The 20,714-nt window shown below is 41.4% G+C and overlaps 1 protein-coding gene across 6 annotated transcripts in view; it reads right to left on the bottom strand.

Annotated features, from left to right (window-relative positions):
* DGKH (diacylglycerol kinase eta) overlaps positions 1–20,714 on the bottom strand; it is a 104,484-nt gene that overhangs the window by 44,696 nt on the left and 39,074 nt on the right. For all 6 annotated transcript variants that reach the window (XM_053455455.1, XM_053455456.1, XM_053455453.1 and 3 more), the window contains 2 exons: positions 9,718–9,828; positions 5,930–6,010 (listed from right to left, as the gene is read on the bottom strand). In XM_053455455.1, the coding sequence (XP_053311430.1) occupies positions 5,930–6,010; positions 9,718–9,828 (192 nt within the window). The remainder of the gene's footprint in view (positions 1–5,929; positions 6,011–9,717; positions 9,829–20,714) is intronic.

Raw genomic sequence — 20,714 nt, 5'->3', positions numbered from 1 at the left:
ATAGTTTACTTGCAGCAGGTGGGGAGTCCAGTCCAGGTGTTCTGGATCATCCAGGTAGGTAATCACCTGTTGGCAATGAGAGGCAGGAGGGGGCTCTAAAGTTCCCTGAGAGGGATTCAATGGGGAAGATACAAGCAGTAAGTAAGACTGCATTGCTCTCCACAAGAGTCTACTGTACGGAAATACTCCTTAACCCCTTCAAGACCGGGACGTACCTGGTACATCATCGATGATGCGCGATCCAGCGTCGCTATGAACGCTGGGATCGCTACTAACTGCTGGGTGTCCCCAGCAATCCATAGCAACCACTCCCCCTCAATTCCGTGCAAGTGATCGCTTTGAAGCGAATCACGAGCACGGAATTAAAATATATAAATAAAACTGCGGTCTTCAAGGGAAGAGGCAGTACGCGAACGCCGGTCCTGAAGGGGTTAAGAAGAAAAAGGTCTGCGCTACATTTTGTTTTGTTGGCAGCGGGTAAGCCGTCCAGCTATAGTCAGTTACAAATGTTAGTTAGTGCTCAGAGAGCAAGGCTTTTCTTTTGTTTGTTTTATATTTATGTTTTGTTTGCTGGACCTTTTAATAAAAAGGACTATAATTCCTAAAGTGATACAACCTTGTGTGGTATTTCCAACCCTAAAACTGTGTGGTTATATGATCCCAGCTCACAATATATTATTTTATATATATATATATATACACACACACATATACATACACACACATTATATATATATTGTGAGGTTAACAACAGTTTCTGATGTTGGTTTGGTTCATACAAGGTGGCTGAACTATTTTAAAAGAGGAATAGTGTTTAGTAGTAATTAGTTTCATTTCCCACTACTATAAATACCCCATGTTGCATTTAAGTAAAACAAGTGTTCAAGAAGCTCACCTATTTGTGCTCCCCCAAAATAAACTTACATACCTAGTCAGTCATGGTCACAACAGTGGCTCTACCCAGCTGTCTCTTTTAATGCAGAGACACCATTATGTAAACCGTTTCCTACATCCTAGAGTTCTCTCCCGTTCATTTACCCATCCTTACAAAGGCTGCCTGATCCAATCTACATCAATCAGCAACTTAACAAAAGGACAGAATGGGAACAATGGGATAAAAAATCTTACGGATTATAAGCAAATATATACACATTAAAAATCAGTAAACAACTGAACTCCTCTCGGGTTGCCTCGGCATAAAGAGTCAGTATATCAGCTTCTTGCACATGGTTAGTTGACTCCCAGTCAAGTTAGTAAGAGATGAGGCACCCATTAAAAAAGTAATGGTAATATAGCAAAAGCCAATCATACAGATGCTAAGAAGTGTACATCTTAATATTTCCCCATTTCAGTACAGAACTCCAGAGAAGGAGGTAAACGAGAAAGACATCTCATCAACTAAACAATGCATGACTATGTATTTGATGCCTGAAGTTCTTGATTTTCCAATGAATGTGTTTACTGCTTGTTGAAAATAAATGAATAAATATAACTTAAATCAGTCCAGCTGATGTCACGAAGACTCAATTTCTTATCCAATCTGCTCAGTGCCAAAAATATCCTGTCTGCCATCACACAGTAACATATGCGGTTCTGTGGCATCTTCACCACCGAACTGGCAGGGAGGGAAGATGTTATAGGACCATCTGTTCCCCCCCCCCAAACAATAATTAAGTCTCTAAAGAAAGTCAACATCTTAAAACCAAATGAGAGACTGTTGACAATGACATCAGAGCATATAAAAAATAAATTACCAATATATTAGACTGAATATGGGTATGCGTATGTTCACATGGTAAGACCTACCAGGCACTTTACATTCATTACTACAAATTATTATTTTGTTCACAAATAAATTCCCCAATAATTGAAACCAAGATTTTGTAATTGAGGGTTAAGAGTAGGCATCTGTTATTATTCATAATTACTCACGGCTCAAGTAATGTCTCTTTAAGGTCCCATCACATTAACTGACATAACCTTGATATTTTAGTGCAAATACAACGTTAAAAGGGAAATCTGTGAAAATGTGTTTTTTGTTGTTTTGAAAATCATCACGTCACCAACTTCACTATTCCAAAAACAGTAAGTATTGGTAAAACATCAAGGCTTAAACATTTCAATTATTTACAACTGAGAGTTATTGAAAATCAAATCACCTAATTTAAGATGGAAAAGTTATTGGTAGGGAAGGGAAACTACTGTATTTGTTTGATTTTAAGACAAGGTTTTTTTCAGAGCAAATGGTCTGAAAAATACCCCTCGTCTTATAATCGGGGTCGTCTTATAATCAGACCTCAAAGATCTGACTATGAGACTAAGATCCAGATCCCCCGCAGCACTGCAGAGGAAGGTATGCACGATGGATGCAGACAACCCCCGCTGCTAACCGCACCTCCTTCCGGCTGCAGCAGAAGTTGCCTACACGAATCGCGTAGACGTCTACACGCTGCCCGGACATCACACCAGGAGTCAGAAGCACCGGTAAGTTTTTTTTTGGGGGGGGGGTAAATGGGGGGCATAAGGCATTTCTGTAGGCAGAGTGCTGTATGAGATGCCTTTTAACCCCCTTAATGCCACTCTGCCTCCAGAAATGCCTTTTAACCCTCTATACGCCACTCTGCCTCCTGAAATGCCTTATACCTCCCTATATGCCACTCTGCCCCATAATATGAGTGGCACATAGGGGGTCAAAAGGCATATCATGGAGCACAGTGGCATATAGAGGGTTAAAAGGCATTTCAAGGGACACAGTGGCATTTAGAGGGTTAAAAGGTACCGTATTTGCTCGATTATAAGACGAGGTTTTTTCCAGAGCAAATGCTCTGAAAAATACCCCTCGTCTTATAAATCGGGGTCGTCTTCTAATCAGACCCCAAAAAAATGGCTGGGGCCATGCTGCTTACCGGTCGCGATTAGCGTCTCTTCCGTTAGAAGCAGGAGGACAGGAAGCTTGTAGCTTCCTCACAGAACTCTATCTCCCCCTCCCTCCTCTGGGGGCGGGGCCAGAGAAGTTGCTGGTACAGCCGGTCCCCTGCAGAAGTCTTCGAGTGAGAGATCTGCAGTTCAGGTAAGGGGGTGGGGGAGGGTTTTTGGGTAAGTATGTGTGATTAATGTGTGAAGTATGTGTGATTAATGGAATGAATGAGTATTTAAATGTTTGTGAATGTGTGTTTGTGTGTGATAGCATGGATGTGTAAGGGGGTGGGGGTTGTAGCATGGCATAGGGAGGCTGTAATCCCACTACTATCATCCCCAGGTTCCAGCATGTACTGGCTGCCTTGGCTTGATAGGAGTGTGATTGCTGTTAGCAGCAATCACACTCCTATCAAGCCAAGGCAGCCAGTACATGCTGGGTTAAAAGGCATATCATGGGGCTGAGTGGCATATAGGGGGTTAAAATGCATTTCTGGACCTCCAGAAATGCATTTTAACCCCCTATATGCCACTCAGCCCCATGATATGCATATACACCTCCAGAAATGCATTTTAACCCGCTATATGCCACTCAGCCCCATGATATGCCTTTTAACCCCCTATATGCCAGAGTGGCATATAGGGGTATAAGGCATATCATGGGGCAGAGTGGCAAATAGGGGGGTATAAAGCATTTCTGGGGCCAGAGTGGCATAACTGGGGGGGGGCAGGTTGGCAAATACCGTATTTGCTCGATTATAAGACGACCCTGATTATAAGACGACCCCCCAAATTCTGAATATTAACTTAGGAAAAAAAGAAAAAGCCTGAATATAAGACGACCCTAAAGGAAAAAAGTTTTACCAGTAAATGTTAATTCATGTAAACTATTTTTTTTAATAAAAGCTATGATTGAGAAAAATATTTTTTTTTTGTTTTTATTTCTTGTATTTTCCAACCTGTCCCCCAGTTACGCACATCTGCCCCCAGGCTTGCCACACCAATATGGCACTGTGGCCCATGATATGCCTTTTAACCCTCTATATGCCACTGTGCCCCATGGTATGCCTTTTGACCCCCTATGTGCCACTCTGCCTCCAGAAATGCCTTATACCCCTATATCCCATTCTGGCATTTAGGGGGTTAAAATGCATATTATGGGGCAGAGTGGCATATAGGGAGGTATAAGGCATTCCAGGAGGCAGAGTGGCATTAAGGGAGTTAAAAGGCATTATATAGAGCACTCTGCCTCCAGAAATGCCTTATACCCCTATATGCCACTCTGGCATTTAGGGGGTTAAAAGGCATATTATGGGGCAGAGTGGCATATAGGGAGGTATAAGGCATTTCAGGAGGCAGAGTGCACTATTAAATGCCCCCTTAACGCCACTCTGCCTCCTGAAATGCCTTATACCTCCCTATATGCCACTCTGCCCCATAATATGCCTTTAAACCCCCTAAGTGCCAGAGTGGCATATAGGGGTGTAAGGCATTCCAGAAATGCCCTACACACACACACACACACACACACACACACACACACTTACTTACTTACCGGTGCTTCCAATTTCCTGCTGTATTGCCGGGGCAGCGGGTTGACGTCTCATTCCGCGGCAGCCGGAAGGAGGTGGAGTTGGCAGCGGGGGTTTGTATGCGTCCGTCGCAAATACCTTCCCCGGCTGTCAGAGATCAGGAACTCTTGAACTCTGATCTCTGACAGTCGGGGAAGGTATTTGCGACGGACGCATACAAACCCCCGCTGCCAACTTCACCTCCGGAAGCACCGGTAAGTGTGTGTGTGTGGGGGGGGGGGGGGCGACGACAGGAGGATCCAGGTCCCCTGCAGCGGTGCGGGGGATCTGGATCTTAGTCTCCTAATCAGACCTCTATTTGAGGTCTGATTAGAAGACGACCCCGATTATAAGACGAGGGGTATTTTTCAGAGCATTTGCTCTGAAAAAAACCTCGTCTTATAATCGAGCAAATACGGTAAAAGGAAATGTAAAAAATATATTTACATGAATTAATATTTACTGGTAAAACTTTTTTTCCTATAGGGTCGTCTTATATTCAGGCTTTTTGTTTTTTTCCTAAATTAATATTTTGATTTTGGGGGGTCGTCTTATAATCGGGTCGTCTTATAATCGAGCAAATACGGTATATCATGGGGCAGGGTGGCATATAGGGGTTTTAAGGCATTTATGGGACAGAGTGACAAGCCTGGGGGCAGATGTGCATAACTGGGGGGCAGGTTGGAAAATAAAAGGAATTAAAAACAAAATATTTTTCTCAATCATAGCTTTTATTAAAAAACAAAATAGTTCACATAGTTTACATGAATTAACATTTACTGGTAAAACTTTTTTCCTATAGGGTCGACTTATATTCAGGCTTTTTCTTTTTTTCCTAAATTAATATTCAGATTTTGGGGGGTCGTCTTATAATCAGGGTCGTCTTATAATCGAGCAAATACAGTAGTTATGTTTTAGATTACACATAAAACATGGAAGTATAGGCTACTTTTTATATGAGTATGTTTTTTATGTCAAAGTAGCCCTAAAACACATCTCCAATTCAGTTTCATTAATTGGAAATCAGGTTTGACAAATCCTGCCTCCAATTAAGATTTTGTTGAAGTGATTAGCCTAGGCCTAGGGGTTCATATACTTTGTTCCATACTGTGGAAGTTTAAATAAGTTTAAATAGTAATAATTATTTATTATTAAATGGCAATTTGTACATTATTAATTTAAACAAACTGTTCATTATTGTAACATAGATGAAGATATCATATTTTAAAAGAAATACATACATACATGCTGGTAATTCCACAGGGTTCACTTTTTCTTCCCAGGTATGCAACTAACTCATGAAATGTTGTTTGCTTCATACACTACATATAGCTATATTCATCCATAGGCATACACATATATACCCAAACTAATCTGCACTCTAAACAAACAAGCTGGGTATTTTCACCGGTTGTCTCCCACATTTATCAGTTTCATCTTACCGTGAAGCTGTTGTTGACATTTTTTGTGCTTGATTCAGCTACGCTGGCATCTGACAGGTCAACCTCGTCAAATATTAGAGACTGACGAAAAGAGAAGAAATACATTTGATGATTACAAACTCATCTTATTGTTCACATAACATTATCACATGTGTCAGTCTCCAGAGAAGAGAGGTAGAGAAATCCTAGGTCAGAACCTCCACTACCAACCAATTAAGCTGTTACTATTTTTTTTTTTATTGTATATCTCTCATATAATGAAGTTTATGTTCATAAAATAAAGCAATTTTTGCAAATTGCAAATATATATTTTACAAGCAACTATCCAGCCATAGTTATGGTCTTAAAATCTCTAATTTTATGTGTTACAAAAAGGAGAGCTATGTCAGTGCAGTGGCATCACCACAATTAAAAATACCATATAAATAAAAATAACAGAAATTAACCACAAAAGACTAAAGACAGCGCTCTTTTTAATTTTTTGAACCCATTGTGAAAATGTCTGTTTTAATATTTCTGAGGTGCTCCCATAAACGATATATTGCTTTCATCCATGACAAGAGGCCTTTCTTTAAATACAATTCTTTTCATATCAACTTATAAAATATTGTGAAAATTTAAGAAAAAGTCTGTGGTAGTATTTTTTGTGTTTTTCTCCCCATACACATTTCAAGTATGAATTTACAGTCTCTGGTATATGCCACAGCCAAACATCCCAATTATGTATTCAGCAACATCTCCTGAGTACAATTTTACCACCTCTGTTAGTTGGGTTGTTTTAGAGATGTGTGTTTGTCTTTGGAATCAGTTTGTACCCATGTCCAATGTGAGACATCTTTGAACCCGGCCAATAAGATTTACTCCATACACTTTTGAAAACTAGACACACCATGGGTATTTCAAATGGCATTATTTTAACTCTTTCCATGCCAGGATATTTGTGAAGATATAGTGCTAACATTAGGACATGCTCACAAAAATAAAACCTTTTTTTTATTTTGTTACATTTTGATGGAATTGGATGGTACCCCTGATGGTAAAATCACTGGGGAGCTATTTTTACATCTTACCACATTTTTTGTTTTATTTTTTTCGGACATTTTTATTTATTTTTTGTATTTATTTTACTAATCACATTGTGATTAGTTAAGTTGAGCTGCTTCTACCTAAGGTTATTTTTACATTTCAAAGAATGCAGTGTGGCATATGACTGGCTGCCAAGTAGAATTCCCTTTGTGTGCAATAAGGAAAAAAATAAAATAATAAAAAAAAAAGATTAAAAAAAACACATTCAAATGCACGTCCTGAAATTTTTTTTTATTGCTGCCCCTTTATACATAAAAAGTTCAATAGGGACAGTTTACTGACACTTCACCAAAAATTTAAATAACTAAGCACTTAATTGAGGTAGAACCTGCAGCCTTAAAGCTGTGGTCTGATGATTCTTGACACCGATTGACTACTTCAAGTAGGCAATCAGTGGAAGGAAAATACTCCCATTAAAATTAATGGGAGTGCTTTCCACACATGCAAATTGGGTTCGGTCCCTACCCCCATCAGTAGTACCGTTCACATGCAAGAATACAAGCACATACCTTGCGCAAAAAAATAACTGAGAGGGGGGGATTCTGTTCAAGCCCCACACATTTGCAAAAGGGACACAATGGAAGCAATAAAGTGCATATGATGGCTGAAGCATTTCTTTAAGAGAGTTATCTTGCAGAGAGGTGTGGCGGCAAGGGTTTCTGGCAGACAATCAACGCTATGTTAAAATATGGAGGACTTTAACACGCAGCATTCTGTGAATTACTAATGTTTTTCCTCTGACTGGCAAACATCACTAATGTTTGCTCAACACTGAATTTGAATTAGTTTGAAAATCATGTTGCCTCTGGATATGGGCATAAAATCCAATACCACACACATAAACCATTTATATTCTGCATTATGATCCCATCAACCAGATATTTGCAGATAGATCATTACAATGTGATAATTTTGAGCAGATGAAATACAAAGTAGCCTTTACACTGCCAGACATTTGTATTTTTAGGGACTGCATCATCCCCGCCACCGTCACACACAAAACCAACTTCTGTTTTAACAACCTTATTTGGTTTAATAGTGGGAAACCGTGTAACCGTGCTGAAATTTAGTTCTGCAGCACTCTTTGACGTCAAACAGCGAGAATAAAAATAGTGTGGATTTCTGTCTTAAATAAAAACACTGTGTCCCAAGTACTGTGTGTGTGGTAATATGCGATTGTTGTGCCAAAATAGCATTTCCCATAGGAGTAGCATAAAGCGATACTAAAAAAAAAAAAAAAAAAAAAAAAAAAAAAAACTTTTGAAAAAAGAAAAATGTGCTGGTTCTCTGTGTTTTGGAGCACTGAATGCTGTAAGCCTATTTGTAGCCTCTTGGTTGAAAATAATTCATACCCACGAAAAATCAAGCCCACAAGAATCTCTGAACCACCATCATGTTCGAGGACCACCAACATTAAAGGAAGACTCCAGCCATCATATCCACTTTAAATTTATGTGGTGTCCTCCTTGCAAATGCATTGTGGGTCCTGCTGAACACGTTGCCTGCCACACGATATACCGTATTGGCCCGAATATAGGCCACACTTTTTCCCCCCACTTTAAAGACTATATTCGGGGTCTAGCGCCCGACGCCCGGGACATGCAGTTCCGGGCGCCGGGCAGGCAGCGGGGTTAGGATACAGATCCCCCGCAGCGGTGCAGGGGACCTGCATCCTACTCTCTGATATGCTGAGACAGCCTCCCCTGCCAGCACTTCCCACGCTGCTTTAACAATCTCCCTTGCCGGGAGTTCCCACGGGGGGAGTCCCAGCAAGGGAGATTGTTAAAGTAAACTGCAGCGGAGGTTGCTTACGCGCATCGCCGGTGAACGTCTGCACGATGCATTTTACCTCTGGCCCCAAGACTTACCAGAGCAGACTCCCGGGTGTCTTGAGGGGCCGGCTGGGGACATCTACGCAATATGCGCATACAACTTCCGGTGCCGGCACATCCGCTGAGTGCCAGCACCGGGAGTTGTATACGCATATTGCGTAGATGTCCCCCTCCGGCCCCGCAAGACACCCGGGAGTCTGCTCTGGTAAGTGGTGTGGGGGGGTACAGAGTGGCAGCATATCTCGGGGGGGGGGCAGAGTGGCAGCATATCGGGGGGGGACAGAGTGGCAGCATATCTATTACAAAACTTTTTCTTTAAAAAAGCACCAAACTTTTAGGGTGCGGCCTATATTCGGGTGCGGCCTATATCCGAGCCAATACGGTACTGCCAGTCAGATGCAGCACTGGCTTGGTGAGCGTTCCAGGGGGGCCTCACATGCAGAAAGTGAGTTAAATAGGCCAGGCAGTGGTGTGATACATGATATCACAGAAGGGTAAAAAGTTATATCCTTCATGTAGTCATTGGAGAGTTACCATCAATCCAGACCATAAACGCTGCTTAGAACCTTAAACTCAACTGCGCACTCATTGTCACATCTAATCTATTGGTTTCCGCTATGCACTTCATCAGAGATTTCAATTTGATTTGATTTTGCCCTATCAGATCAACATCTAATAATCTAAGAAGAACGTTAATAAATCTGCTTTTTCACTACTGAACACAATCAAGATAATAGGGAGGTTGTTAAGATTATGTTTTTATACATTAAACAACTCTAGACGAAGGTGACAAAAACATGTTAAGAAAAATGGTACTTTTACAGGCAATAATAATAGCAAATGTTTAAGAATTTGTGTCAATTATCCTACCTTTGAATCCTTGGCATAGTAAAGGGTTCTGCCCCTCAGCTTAAAATAGCGTTTTTTCCATCTCTGAAATGAACTGGTTTGCTTCAGTAATAATCCTTCTTTGATACTTGTCTGAAAAGTAAACAACAAAAAAAAGCACAATTGTCATAACAGAAGGAGAACATTCTTCTCATGCTGCCGCTGCGTGAATGGACAGCAGCACATTACAGAACAGGAAGCGCACGCAGAACAGACGATACATCAAAGCATGCATACGTCTCCTTTACAAAATTATTAATCACACACCTGTTCATTTCTAATGAGACGATACAAATCTTGGCTGATTTGCTTTGGCTAGCGAGTAGCCCTGTTTTTACCTAATCTAGTGTTTGACTAAACATTGAACGCCGTGGCTTGGAGGTAACGGCCGCTTACAAATGTGGTGCGTTGTTTGTTTTAGTAAGTGTTTGCAGATATATCCATGTACCCCAACAAAGTAATATCGAAAACTGCGTTACGTTGTAATAGAAAGATCCATAAAGCAAATACTCAAAACAGTCAATAAAAGATAATTCCCAGGACCACGGGGAAGCAATCTTTCAGAGCGCAGCGTCTCATGTCTAGTCTAGTCCTAATCTACTAATTTGTAAGGGATTACAGAACTGAAAATTAACCAAGCGAAACTGAGAACTACAAGACGACCTGATTTATCACAAAACAAGGAAATACTGCTTTCCTGGCCTATTATTAGCACAGTTAATCAATGCAATTTTGTGAAAGTCACCTTACTGAACTACGCATAACTCTGCTCGTCTTTCAGGTAGAAGATCACTGGAATTGGCCTTTTCATAGCGGATGAGTTTGGAGAGATGAAATTGCACCCCTGCGGCAAACTCAACTACTTTATTAACAACAAGACGGAGCAAAGATAATTGGCATACCTGGGATTTTAGCGGAACCGGCTTCATAGACTCAGAGAACCGAGACACAGAACCGGAACCCCGTCAGTCATCGGCTTTGGAAGAGTGTGCTTGAATACAACCACCTTACACAGAACCTTAAATTACCGAAAGATCCCTAGTAACTAGGTTTGCACATTAAGAGCAGCCCGAACAAAAAGCTAAACTACTTCTGCTTCTAAAGGCATACTAAACATCGCAGACAAGGAACATATTGGATGCGTCGGTTCATTTAAAGAAGCCAGGCTTTCTCCTCTTGTACCAAACGAACCATGGAAACGAGAGTCATTTTATTCTGGCCGGTACAGTGCTGAAGGGAATAAGGATTAATGATACCAAACATTAATTATGAAGCAAGCTCTGTACCATCCATTATTGAATACTCTGACAAACATTGCATAATGGATCTTTACTGCTTCTTCTTTTATATTAAAATTCCTCTGCTGGGAATTGAGATGAAGTCACAAATCACCGGTGGAAGATAAGAGGCCATTTTAAAGACTCCTAAAACTATTTAAGTGAATAAGTTTAAAAAAAAACACAAAATGTATTTTTATGATATATTCCTTGGCCGCTGACTTTTTGGAGTTGGTTTCTAGTTCTCTAAAGAACATCTCAGCATCTTGGCACCAGAATAGGTATAAATACCACAATACAGATCTTTGACCACTAACTTTATGTGAAATTGTTAAGGTTTGGAAAATCAGAGGAACAATACTATTCTGAATTCTCTGCACTACATTAAATACACACGTCTATTTAACTGCATTTAGCTATCCAAATAATCAATATATGTAAAGAAAAAAAACAGCCTTACATGGAATTTCTAAAAAAATTTCAGGACAGGAAACATTTAGATAATGTTGCCCCGATATTGGCTTCCATTGAGCTCAGCTCTCATGGGGCTAAGGTTTTAAACTAATAATCTCTTAAATAACTCCACTAACTGGCAAACAAAAGGAAAAATCTAATTTCAATAAATGAATCAGCTTAAAGCCATGACAGCTTCCTCCGATAAATTCCTTCACACCTAACATTAGCATTGGGCATTATAGCAATTTTAGCCCAAATCCATTTAAGTTAAACTACAAATCCCCAACGTGATGAGGAGGATATTTGGCCCATTTCTCCATGTAGAAATGCTTTAACTCCCAATCATTGTTGGGCTTTGAACATGAACTGCTTGTTTTCAGGAGCTTCCAAAATATCTCAATGGGATTTAGGTACGGACCTAATAGGTCATTCCAAAATGTTCCACTCTTTGTTCCTTATCCATTCTTGATTGAGTTTCTGATCCCTATCTTTCTGAACGACCCATTTGCTCTTCAGCTGATGAGAGACGGCCTGACATCTAATGGAACATAACAGTCAGATTCAGCAAAGCATTCCCACGCTTCCAGCACCACGCTAGATTTGTGGCATAGGGTTCTAAATGTGGAATACAGTATTTGCTTTTCATCAGTCCTTATCCGGCCAATGTCACGCCAAAAGTTCCACTTTTAACTCATTTCCTTGTTTTCATGTTCTTCTTAGAGGGAAGCGGTTTTTGCCTTGCCATAAGTGCCAGATTTGCTCAGTCCCAGTGTCTTGCAGATGTTGCGTACCGACCTTTTGCGGTGGTCAAACAATGATGTCCTAAGGTGTCCTTTGTGACTTTCTAGATAATTTTACATCTGGCTGTTTAAGGGATTTTGGAACAACAGCTAGGGCTGGCCCAAATAAAAGCCAACTGTTTACCAAGGTCTTCAAACACCCTTATAATCTGGTTCACTGGGTTGAGAAAACAGTACAGTGAAACATTAACATTGCATGTTTGTTTACCAAGAATATCGAGACAGCATAAAGGAGCCCCAAACATTGGTGATCTGACCATAAATCAGAATGAAGAATATGCAGAAAATACTTTTTCACACAACTGTAGTATTGCTATAAACGTTTAAACTTGGCAAAGGAGGGCTGTATATCTCACAATATTATCTAATTCCAACACATGCAGATAAATCTGCTAACATTATGACATTAAAGTCTGCTCCTAGTTTAAATATTTTTTAAACCGCTCAGCTTTATTTCATTATTTTATCCTGCCTCAGAATCTACTTTATGACTGGAAGAGCTGACACTTTTTTTTCGGACATGAACAACAAACCCAACCAAAATAAAGCATTACCCCGATAGACCCCAAAAAAGGACCACATAAAGAAAACTTCCTGAAACAACTAGGAGAGAAAGTAAATCATCCCAAAAAGTTTTTACAAGTGGTAACTAACGGGCATATTCTGGTTCTGGCATAAAACATAAAAAGTCTATGCATTTGGGGTAATCCCATAAAATGATGAATTGGCTGAATATGTTTTAGTGGAGTTATTTTTGCAGTTGTAACCTGCGTACAAAATGCTAAGGAACACAAAAGTGTTGGCGAACAAAACCCACTACGGCTAACCTCGGAGTCAGTGGTGGCCAAATGGTTGCATGACAAGTGTCCAAATGGTCCTAGGTCTTTGGGTACAAAATGCCATCTCAGGTTTAAGAAAGCATATTCCAATTAACATAAGAGTGATAAGAAACCTAAAAAGCAAAATGATTTAAAAGAAAAATAAAAGGCCGTTTCTAAGTATAAAGTAGCCCCTGCTAGCAGACGTGCAACAACGTAGAAAGACTGCTACCTGCTGAATGACTTCAATAATGTATACACAGGACACCTATCAGCGCGCACGGCATACACGCAAACAACAATTCTGTCACAAACACAGCAATTTTAGTACTCACTGCGATTAAAAAACACAGCAGACAGAAGTGATTATAATTAGCTTTTATAGGAGCGTGTCATAACATTTACTCTCTATGCAGAAGTGATGGAGTAGCGGGAAGAAAATAAAGCTCACGCGGCTTCTCATTTCACTCACATTACACGTTTTACTCAGACGTGCACGCTCAAGAAAAAGACACAAGGAGGTGTGCGCACACAGACACGTAGCCACACTGGTTTTCTCTTTTTTTAGGGCAAAAGAAACATTTTAGATTAAAACTGAATATAAGTCTGCCCATTCATTACACTGGCATTCCAGATAAGGAAAGCTGACATAGCTAAATGAGCCTAAGAGTAAATAGTCTATGGCCATCTATTGGGCCAACATAGAAAAAAGATTTAAAGCTACAAAAGCTTTTCCGGGACCTCACAGGTCTCTCCTTCAGATAGAGTCTTTAGTGGGACTCATACACCAATACATACTCATACTAATAAAGCAACATATTTTTTTTCTGTCTGATCTAAAAACAGATTCACTAAATAGACTGAAGTCTACAGGACTCAACAATATGTTCCTGGCTGAGCCAACACCAGTATAAATAGATACACTGAGCCAGGGCATTCCAATAATACGTCTTGGGGGTTAAATGAGAATCCTTATGTTGGGAAGCCAATACTTAGTATGATAGAACGGCAGACATGCCCTAGGCAGAGACTGATGTTGCAACAAAACCATGATGTTCGAAAACAAAAAAATCTCTTTATATTTTAGCCATGAGTATTACAATACACCGATCACTCCGCACGGGAAATGGAAGCGAGCGTATTATACCAGGGTGGCCTAAAGTGTGTGTATACACATATGGTATATGTGCCCTTCAGCATACCAAGACATTTTGGACAATGCTATGCTTCCAATGTTGGGGGAGCAGTTTGGGGAAGGCCCTTTTCTATTCCAGCGTGACTGTACCCAGTGCACAAAGCAAGGTCCAGAAATAGATGGTTGGATGAGTTTGATGTGAAAGAACTTCACTGGCCCGCAGAGCCCTGACCTCAACCCCATCCAACACCTTTGGGATGAATTGGAACAGAGATTGCAATGTCACAAAAGCCCCTGTTGGTGTAAGGTTAAGGTGTACCAATACTTTTGTCCATATAGTGTAAGTTTTGGGCATCATGAAAGGTATGGTAATGTCCCACATTACACAACCTGGCATATTAAGAAATATTAAAACATTATGAACCATTCTTTTAGCACACGTGACCATGAAGATGATGTAAGCATTCCGATGAATTACCCCTTCACGTAACAGTTTATCTCTTTCTCCCACATTCATTCAGCACTTGCTTCACTGACCTTAAAAGCCTCCTGTATCCAAGTGCAGAGTTCAGGGAAAGGCTTGTATAAACTATAAGCAGGGGAAATTAGGTTACTCCTTTTTTCTGTTATGCTTACAGTTTCCATAGAAGTATGAACAGGGAAAGGGATTAACTGGATTGCTCACTAAATTCTTACAGCCATCCATAATAGAGAGGTGAAGTTAGCAAGCATGTATTGTGCCACAATGGAACAGCATTTAACATCACCAGACAAGCCAATTGTTAGAAGATTCCCTAATCAAATACTAGAAAATAACACACATATTCTCCTACTATTATTCTATTATTGATTCCGGCTTCAGTTCTCTTTTTTTTTTTATTCCAAGCGAGCAGTTGAAATAAAGTTATCAACACATTATCCACTTAGATTTCATAGGCGATAAAAGCCAGGCACTGCCCATATAAAGCCCACGGAGAAAACCATTTGTCTGGCCAGCCTCAATGTTTTTCTTACTCTACCTGGCAAGCAGACAGACATTATGGGCATCATAATCAGCTCTGATGGATAGCTTCTACCAGACTCAACCTCTCCGTACCTTATTTATGGATTTATAAAGCCCCATCACATTCCAGATCACATTCCACAGTGCTGGTAAATGGGTAAACCCAACAAGAATTCATTGGGTAACAATCTGGAAAAAAAATGTGTCGAGTTCCCTGCTCTTTCAGTCTAAAAAAATAAAAATGTGGGTTTAACGGGCACCAGAAGTATGTGCAGAAAAAACACCTATACATTATTATGTATTTTATAGCTATACGGACTATATAATATTTTACAGAAACTTACATGACACATTCGTGTCCTCCCGACACATTCTCCCAGCTAGCTAGAGAACATTGGTGAGGATGCACACGACGGGATGGTGGTGTCCTTAAATTTCATGACACCACCTTCATGAACCGGCCACAAAAAGCTGGAATAACCAACTCAAAGCCGTAACGAGGTGATATGCATAATCTCAGGCAGAAATGGAAAGGCAGAGAACAACTGAAATATTCCGTGTATCCTTAGCAACAGACTGCATGTGATTATATCTGTATGTGACAGCAGGCTTCCTGTATGCAGAGCTGCAGGTGTTTATATAAATGCCAAACTCAGGAGGTGGAGGTGACAGTTCCAGTCATCAAACTTTGTTGACAGACCAGGCTCTAAGGATATGGCGTATGAGTCAGTCCCAGCCTGAACCATCTGAGCTCACACTTCATAACGGGCCAGTGACAGATCGAATAGTATTGAGACATGCCCAGAATCCATGGTCACCTTGCAAAGAATAACAGGACGTGGTATGTTAGAGAGGTCTATGTCCTGCTGGAGGACCCAAGACTTTAAAGATGGGAACCGCTAAGGTCTAGTGCCTTGTTTAGAACTGGAGGATGCTCTGCCATAACTGTTAGTGTGGGAAACACAGTAATTAGGTTGTTTACCCTTTTCAAGTCGTCCTTCATCTTAAAACAACACCTATAAAACATGATAAGCAGCTTCCCTATGGAAACAAAATGTCCTACAGCATTGCCTCTTCATCCAGGTCATCCGATAAGCTGGTGCTAGAATGCTTACGGACGGCCTTCTTTATAAACAGGAGCTGAACAAGCGAAGCATGTTAACATTTTAAGATTAAAGGGCTGGTTGCTATCCTTGCCTCTGGGTTTTATAAATGTTTCATTTTAATTTAAATATTATTAGCTTAAGATGTCAACAGTGGGAGAAGTGTCTTGGCAAATAGTTCTAAGAGTCTGTGTATCCAGTACCGGCCAATTATTGTTATAGGATGTTTAAAGAAACACTTCATTAAAAATGATTTGGTAACATTAACATCAGATTGTGCACAACATTCATTGTCCTTTTATTTCAGATATTGCGGTGACGCATGTCACTGGAAAACCTGTTGGAAACGGATTGCACTGGACTACAGACTTGAACTGGGAAATATACGGCCTCCTCTAACGCACCCTTCTAAACGTTTCTCATCAACCTTTGCCACAAACGTTCCATTATTCCAGCAGTCAACAGTTCCATAAATAATGCACTCTGATCTCAAAACAGCCCACTACATCTTCACCGTCAAAGGAAAGCAGCTATACTGGTGAAAGAGAAGAAAGGATTTTTTAGACAATGTTTGTACCCTTCATTGAGCCGATGCAGAAAATGATGGAGTCATACTTTTGGTACCCTAGAAGAAGAAATCTCTGAAGTGCCAAAGGCATATTTTACTCTACATCTCCTTCTACATTGACCCAATAAAAAGGTATCAGCTTCAACTAAAAGACACAAAAAACATGTACATCTAGAGAAAAGCGGAGCTGTTAATGGCATTACAGCTGACCTGATTACACCTTACTTTAGTATAGTCACCAGCATATCCAGAATCCTAAATGGAGACCCCATAACATTTCATAACATGAAAAGACAAGTCCATCATGGCCACCAACCTTGCTGTTGATCCAGAAGAAGGCAAAAACCCACAATGAATTTCCAAATGTGCCTCAAAAGGGGCAAAAAAACTCCTGCTGGACTCCAAAATGTCAATCTGATTTCTCGCTGGATCAACAAGCACTAATGAACCCTGTCCTTATAATCAATTATTTCTGTGTATCTTTGCTAAAATGTCAAGCCCGTATTTAAAGGCATCTATTGAATTTGATATCACGTCTGCGGGTAACGAATTCCACATCTTTAAGTAAAACCTCCTTTCTTCAAGTGTGAAGAGAAGATGTCATGTTCTTTGTACAGTGCTATTAAAGAAACAGGTCATCAGACATACTGTCCCTGTATGTGTTTGTATAATCCTATCATATCCCCTCTAAGATAATTCTTTTTCTCAATGTACACAAAATTTACTGATCTAGCCTTTCTTAATAACTAAGGTGTTCCATTCTCCTAATTTATTTAGCACAATTTAAATTGACTTTTGCAGTCCATAATTAATACATTTACATAGTGTGAACTGATGTTCCTGGTAGTTTAACAATATAGTAGTATAGAACATATATGATCAATAACAATCTTTGCAAAAGGGTATACATACAATTGCAGCCAATGCTATTAAATAGAACATAAAATTAACATTAAAATATTAACAATAATATAAAGAAGCACAATAATGTTACAGAAGGAGAAAGCTTATCATCTAACATATACATGGATGGGCTGGCGTCAGGGGACAGGGGGCAATTGCCCTCTGAGCCGGTCCAAATTCTTTAAAGAGGGCTTGCCAGCTATGGGAGGCAGGAGCTCAGTGGGGTCATGTAATGCAGCGTTACCCGCCCCATATTAGTAGTGTGAGTAGGGCTGAAATCAAGCCCCAAGTGTGAGTGTGCATGTATGGAGATTTTAGCTTTACTAGCCACCTTGGCCAAAAGGTGACAGCCCTCCCCTGCTTACATAGCGGCTACAAGATTACACACGTTAAGTATGGTATTTTTTGTGAATATGAGTTGGGGTGCGTTTACACCATAGCCAATAATGATATCACTGTGATGCATGTCACTGGAGCATCGGTTCCAATTATCACTGACTTTAAAAGGAAGCCATTAATTCAAGAGCGTGCTACTAAGCGCTGATGAAGCTTTAATGCTTAACACTCAGCAGTAAAAATCCATGAAATAGATTAGTGAGGTGGCATAGGGTGGCATCCCGCGACCTGCCTGCGGGACTCTCCATAGTACCTTTGTAATTAGGGCAATGTGAATAAAAGCATTTCAGGAGAGTGACAGCTTGGCATGACCTAGCTGATGCTGTCATATCCCAGTGGGGGAAACAAACTCCAGCAGAGGAGCTATTTTTAGAGGCAGCTCTTTCGTTGCTGGAGGTCTGCCAGACGAGCTAGGATGTGACAGGATGATAAAGCATCCCCACTTTACAGCTCAAGTCACAGCGGTCACAGGAAGCGGGGAGCCGGGGCTGCAATGTGACCTGTGCGAACATGAGACAGCGAGTACGCGTTTTTACGAGCCTGTACTCCAGGGAACGCTGGAGGCTTCATGTAGGGGTCTGATCTACATAGTAAACAATAATAATAAACAAAAAATAATCTTCCGCCGCCGTCGCCTCCCCCACCCAGCCTTCTGTGCCATCTGCTGGGTATTACAACAGGAAGGGGGGCAGCACTTTTTTATATAAACTCTTGGACACACAGTAAAACTGGACATTGCGGGAGTTTACTGGCTTTGTGTGTTGTATAAAAAAAAAAGGTTATTATATATGGTTAATGACCTTTTTGTATGTTTGTCTGCGTACCAAGAGACTCCATAAAACCATATTGAGAAACCAAATCTGACCAAATTGCCTTAGAAAATACTAGGGCTGCAACTAACGATTATTTTAATAATCGATTAATCGGCCGATTATTTTTTCGATTAATCGATTAATCGGATAAAAAAAACAATATGCAAATTTTTCATTTATTTAAAAGAATTTAATGAACTGGATGTTAAAAAACAACTTAAAATTTACATTAACATTCTTATTTTGTTATGATGTAATAAAAAACAATATTTTCAAAGTACAAGAACCCAAACACAATATTTATGAAACAAAATAACCCCAAACATTCTGAAAAGAGGTGGACTATTACTGTTCAAGAAACTTTGCCCCAGCACTTTGCACTTTGCACCCAGCACTTTGCACCCAGCACTTTGCACCCAGCACTTTGCACCCAGCCCTGGCACTTTGCACCCAGCACTTTGCACCCAGCACTTTGCCCCAGCCCTGGCACTTTGCATCCAGCACTTTGCACCCAGCATTCAGCACTTTGCACCAGCACTTTGCACTTTGCACCCAGCCCTGGCACTTTGCACCCAGCACTTTGCACCCAGCCCTGGCACTTTGCACCCAGCACTGGCACTTTGCACCCAGCACTTTGCACTGTGCCCCTGCACCCAGTCTCTAACTCTGCCCTGCACCCAGCCCTGCCCCCACATTCTGCCCTGCCCCCACACTCTGCCCTGCACCCACTCTGCCCTGCACCCACACTCACACCCTGCCCTGCATCCCCACCCCCACTCTGCCCTGCACCCAGTCTCCCACTCTGCTCTGCACCCACACTCACACCCTGCATCCCCACCCCCACTCTGCCCTGCACCCAGTCTCCTGACCTGCACCCCCCACCCCCACTCTGCCCTGCACCCCCACCCCCACTCTGCCCTGCACCCCCACCCCCACTCTGCCCTGCACCCACACTCACGAACCGCTCTGTGCGAATGGAGCCACTCGCACAGAGCGAACCGCTCTGTGCGAATGGAGCCACTCGCACAGAGCGAACCGCTCTGTGCGAATGGAGCCACTCGCACAGAGCGAACCGCTCTGTGCGAATGGAGCCACTCGCACAGAGCGAACCGCTCTGTGCGAATGGAGCCACTCGCACAGAGCGAACCGCTTTGTGCGAATGGAGCCACTCGCACAGAGCGAACCGCTCTGTGCGAATGGAGCCACTCGCACAGAGCGAACCGCTCTGTGCGAATGGAGCCACTCGCACAGAGCGAACCGCTCTGTGCGAATGGAGCCACTCGCACAGAGCGAACCGCTCTGTGCGAGTGGAGCCACTCGCACAGAGCGAACCGCTCTGTGCGAGTGGAGCCACTCGCACAGAGCGAACCGCTCTGTGCGAGTGGCTCCATTCGCACAGAGCGATTCGCTCTGTGCGATCCGTGCACATAGACATGAAGAATACTTACCTCCGGAACGCGTCACATCCGTCACGTAGCTAAAAGAAGGCGGAGACTGCAGAGCGTGTAGCAGAAGCGGGGAACGCTCGCGGAGGTAAGTAAAAGGAGCCGAGTGCTCCAACAACGAATTGATCACTCGATTAATCGATAACGGAAATCGTTATCGATGATTTCCGTTATCGATTATTATCGATTTTATCGATTCGTTGTTTCAGCTCTAGAAAATACTATTATTTTTTTATTTATACAGTGCCAACAATTACCCTGCT

The sequence above is a fragment of the Spea bombifrons genome, chromosome 2 (assembly GCF_027358695.1).
Source record: "Spea bombifrons isolate aSpeBom1 chromosome 2, aSpeBom1.2.pri, whole genome shotgun sequence".
Lineage (NCBI taxonomy): Eukaryota > Metazoa > Chordata > Amphibia > Anura > Pelobatidae > Spea > Spea bombifrons.
This window is presented reverse-complemented; position numbering and strand designations above follow the sequence as displayed.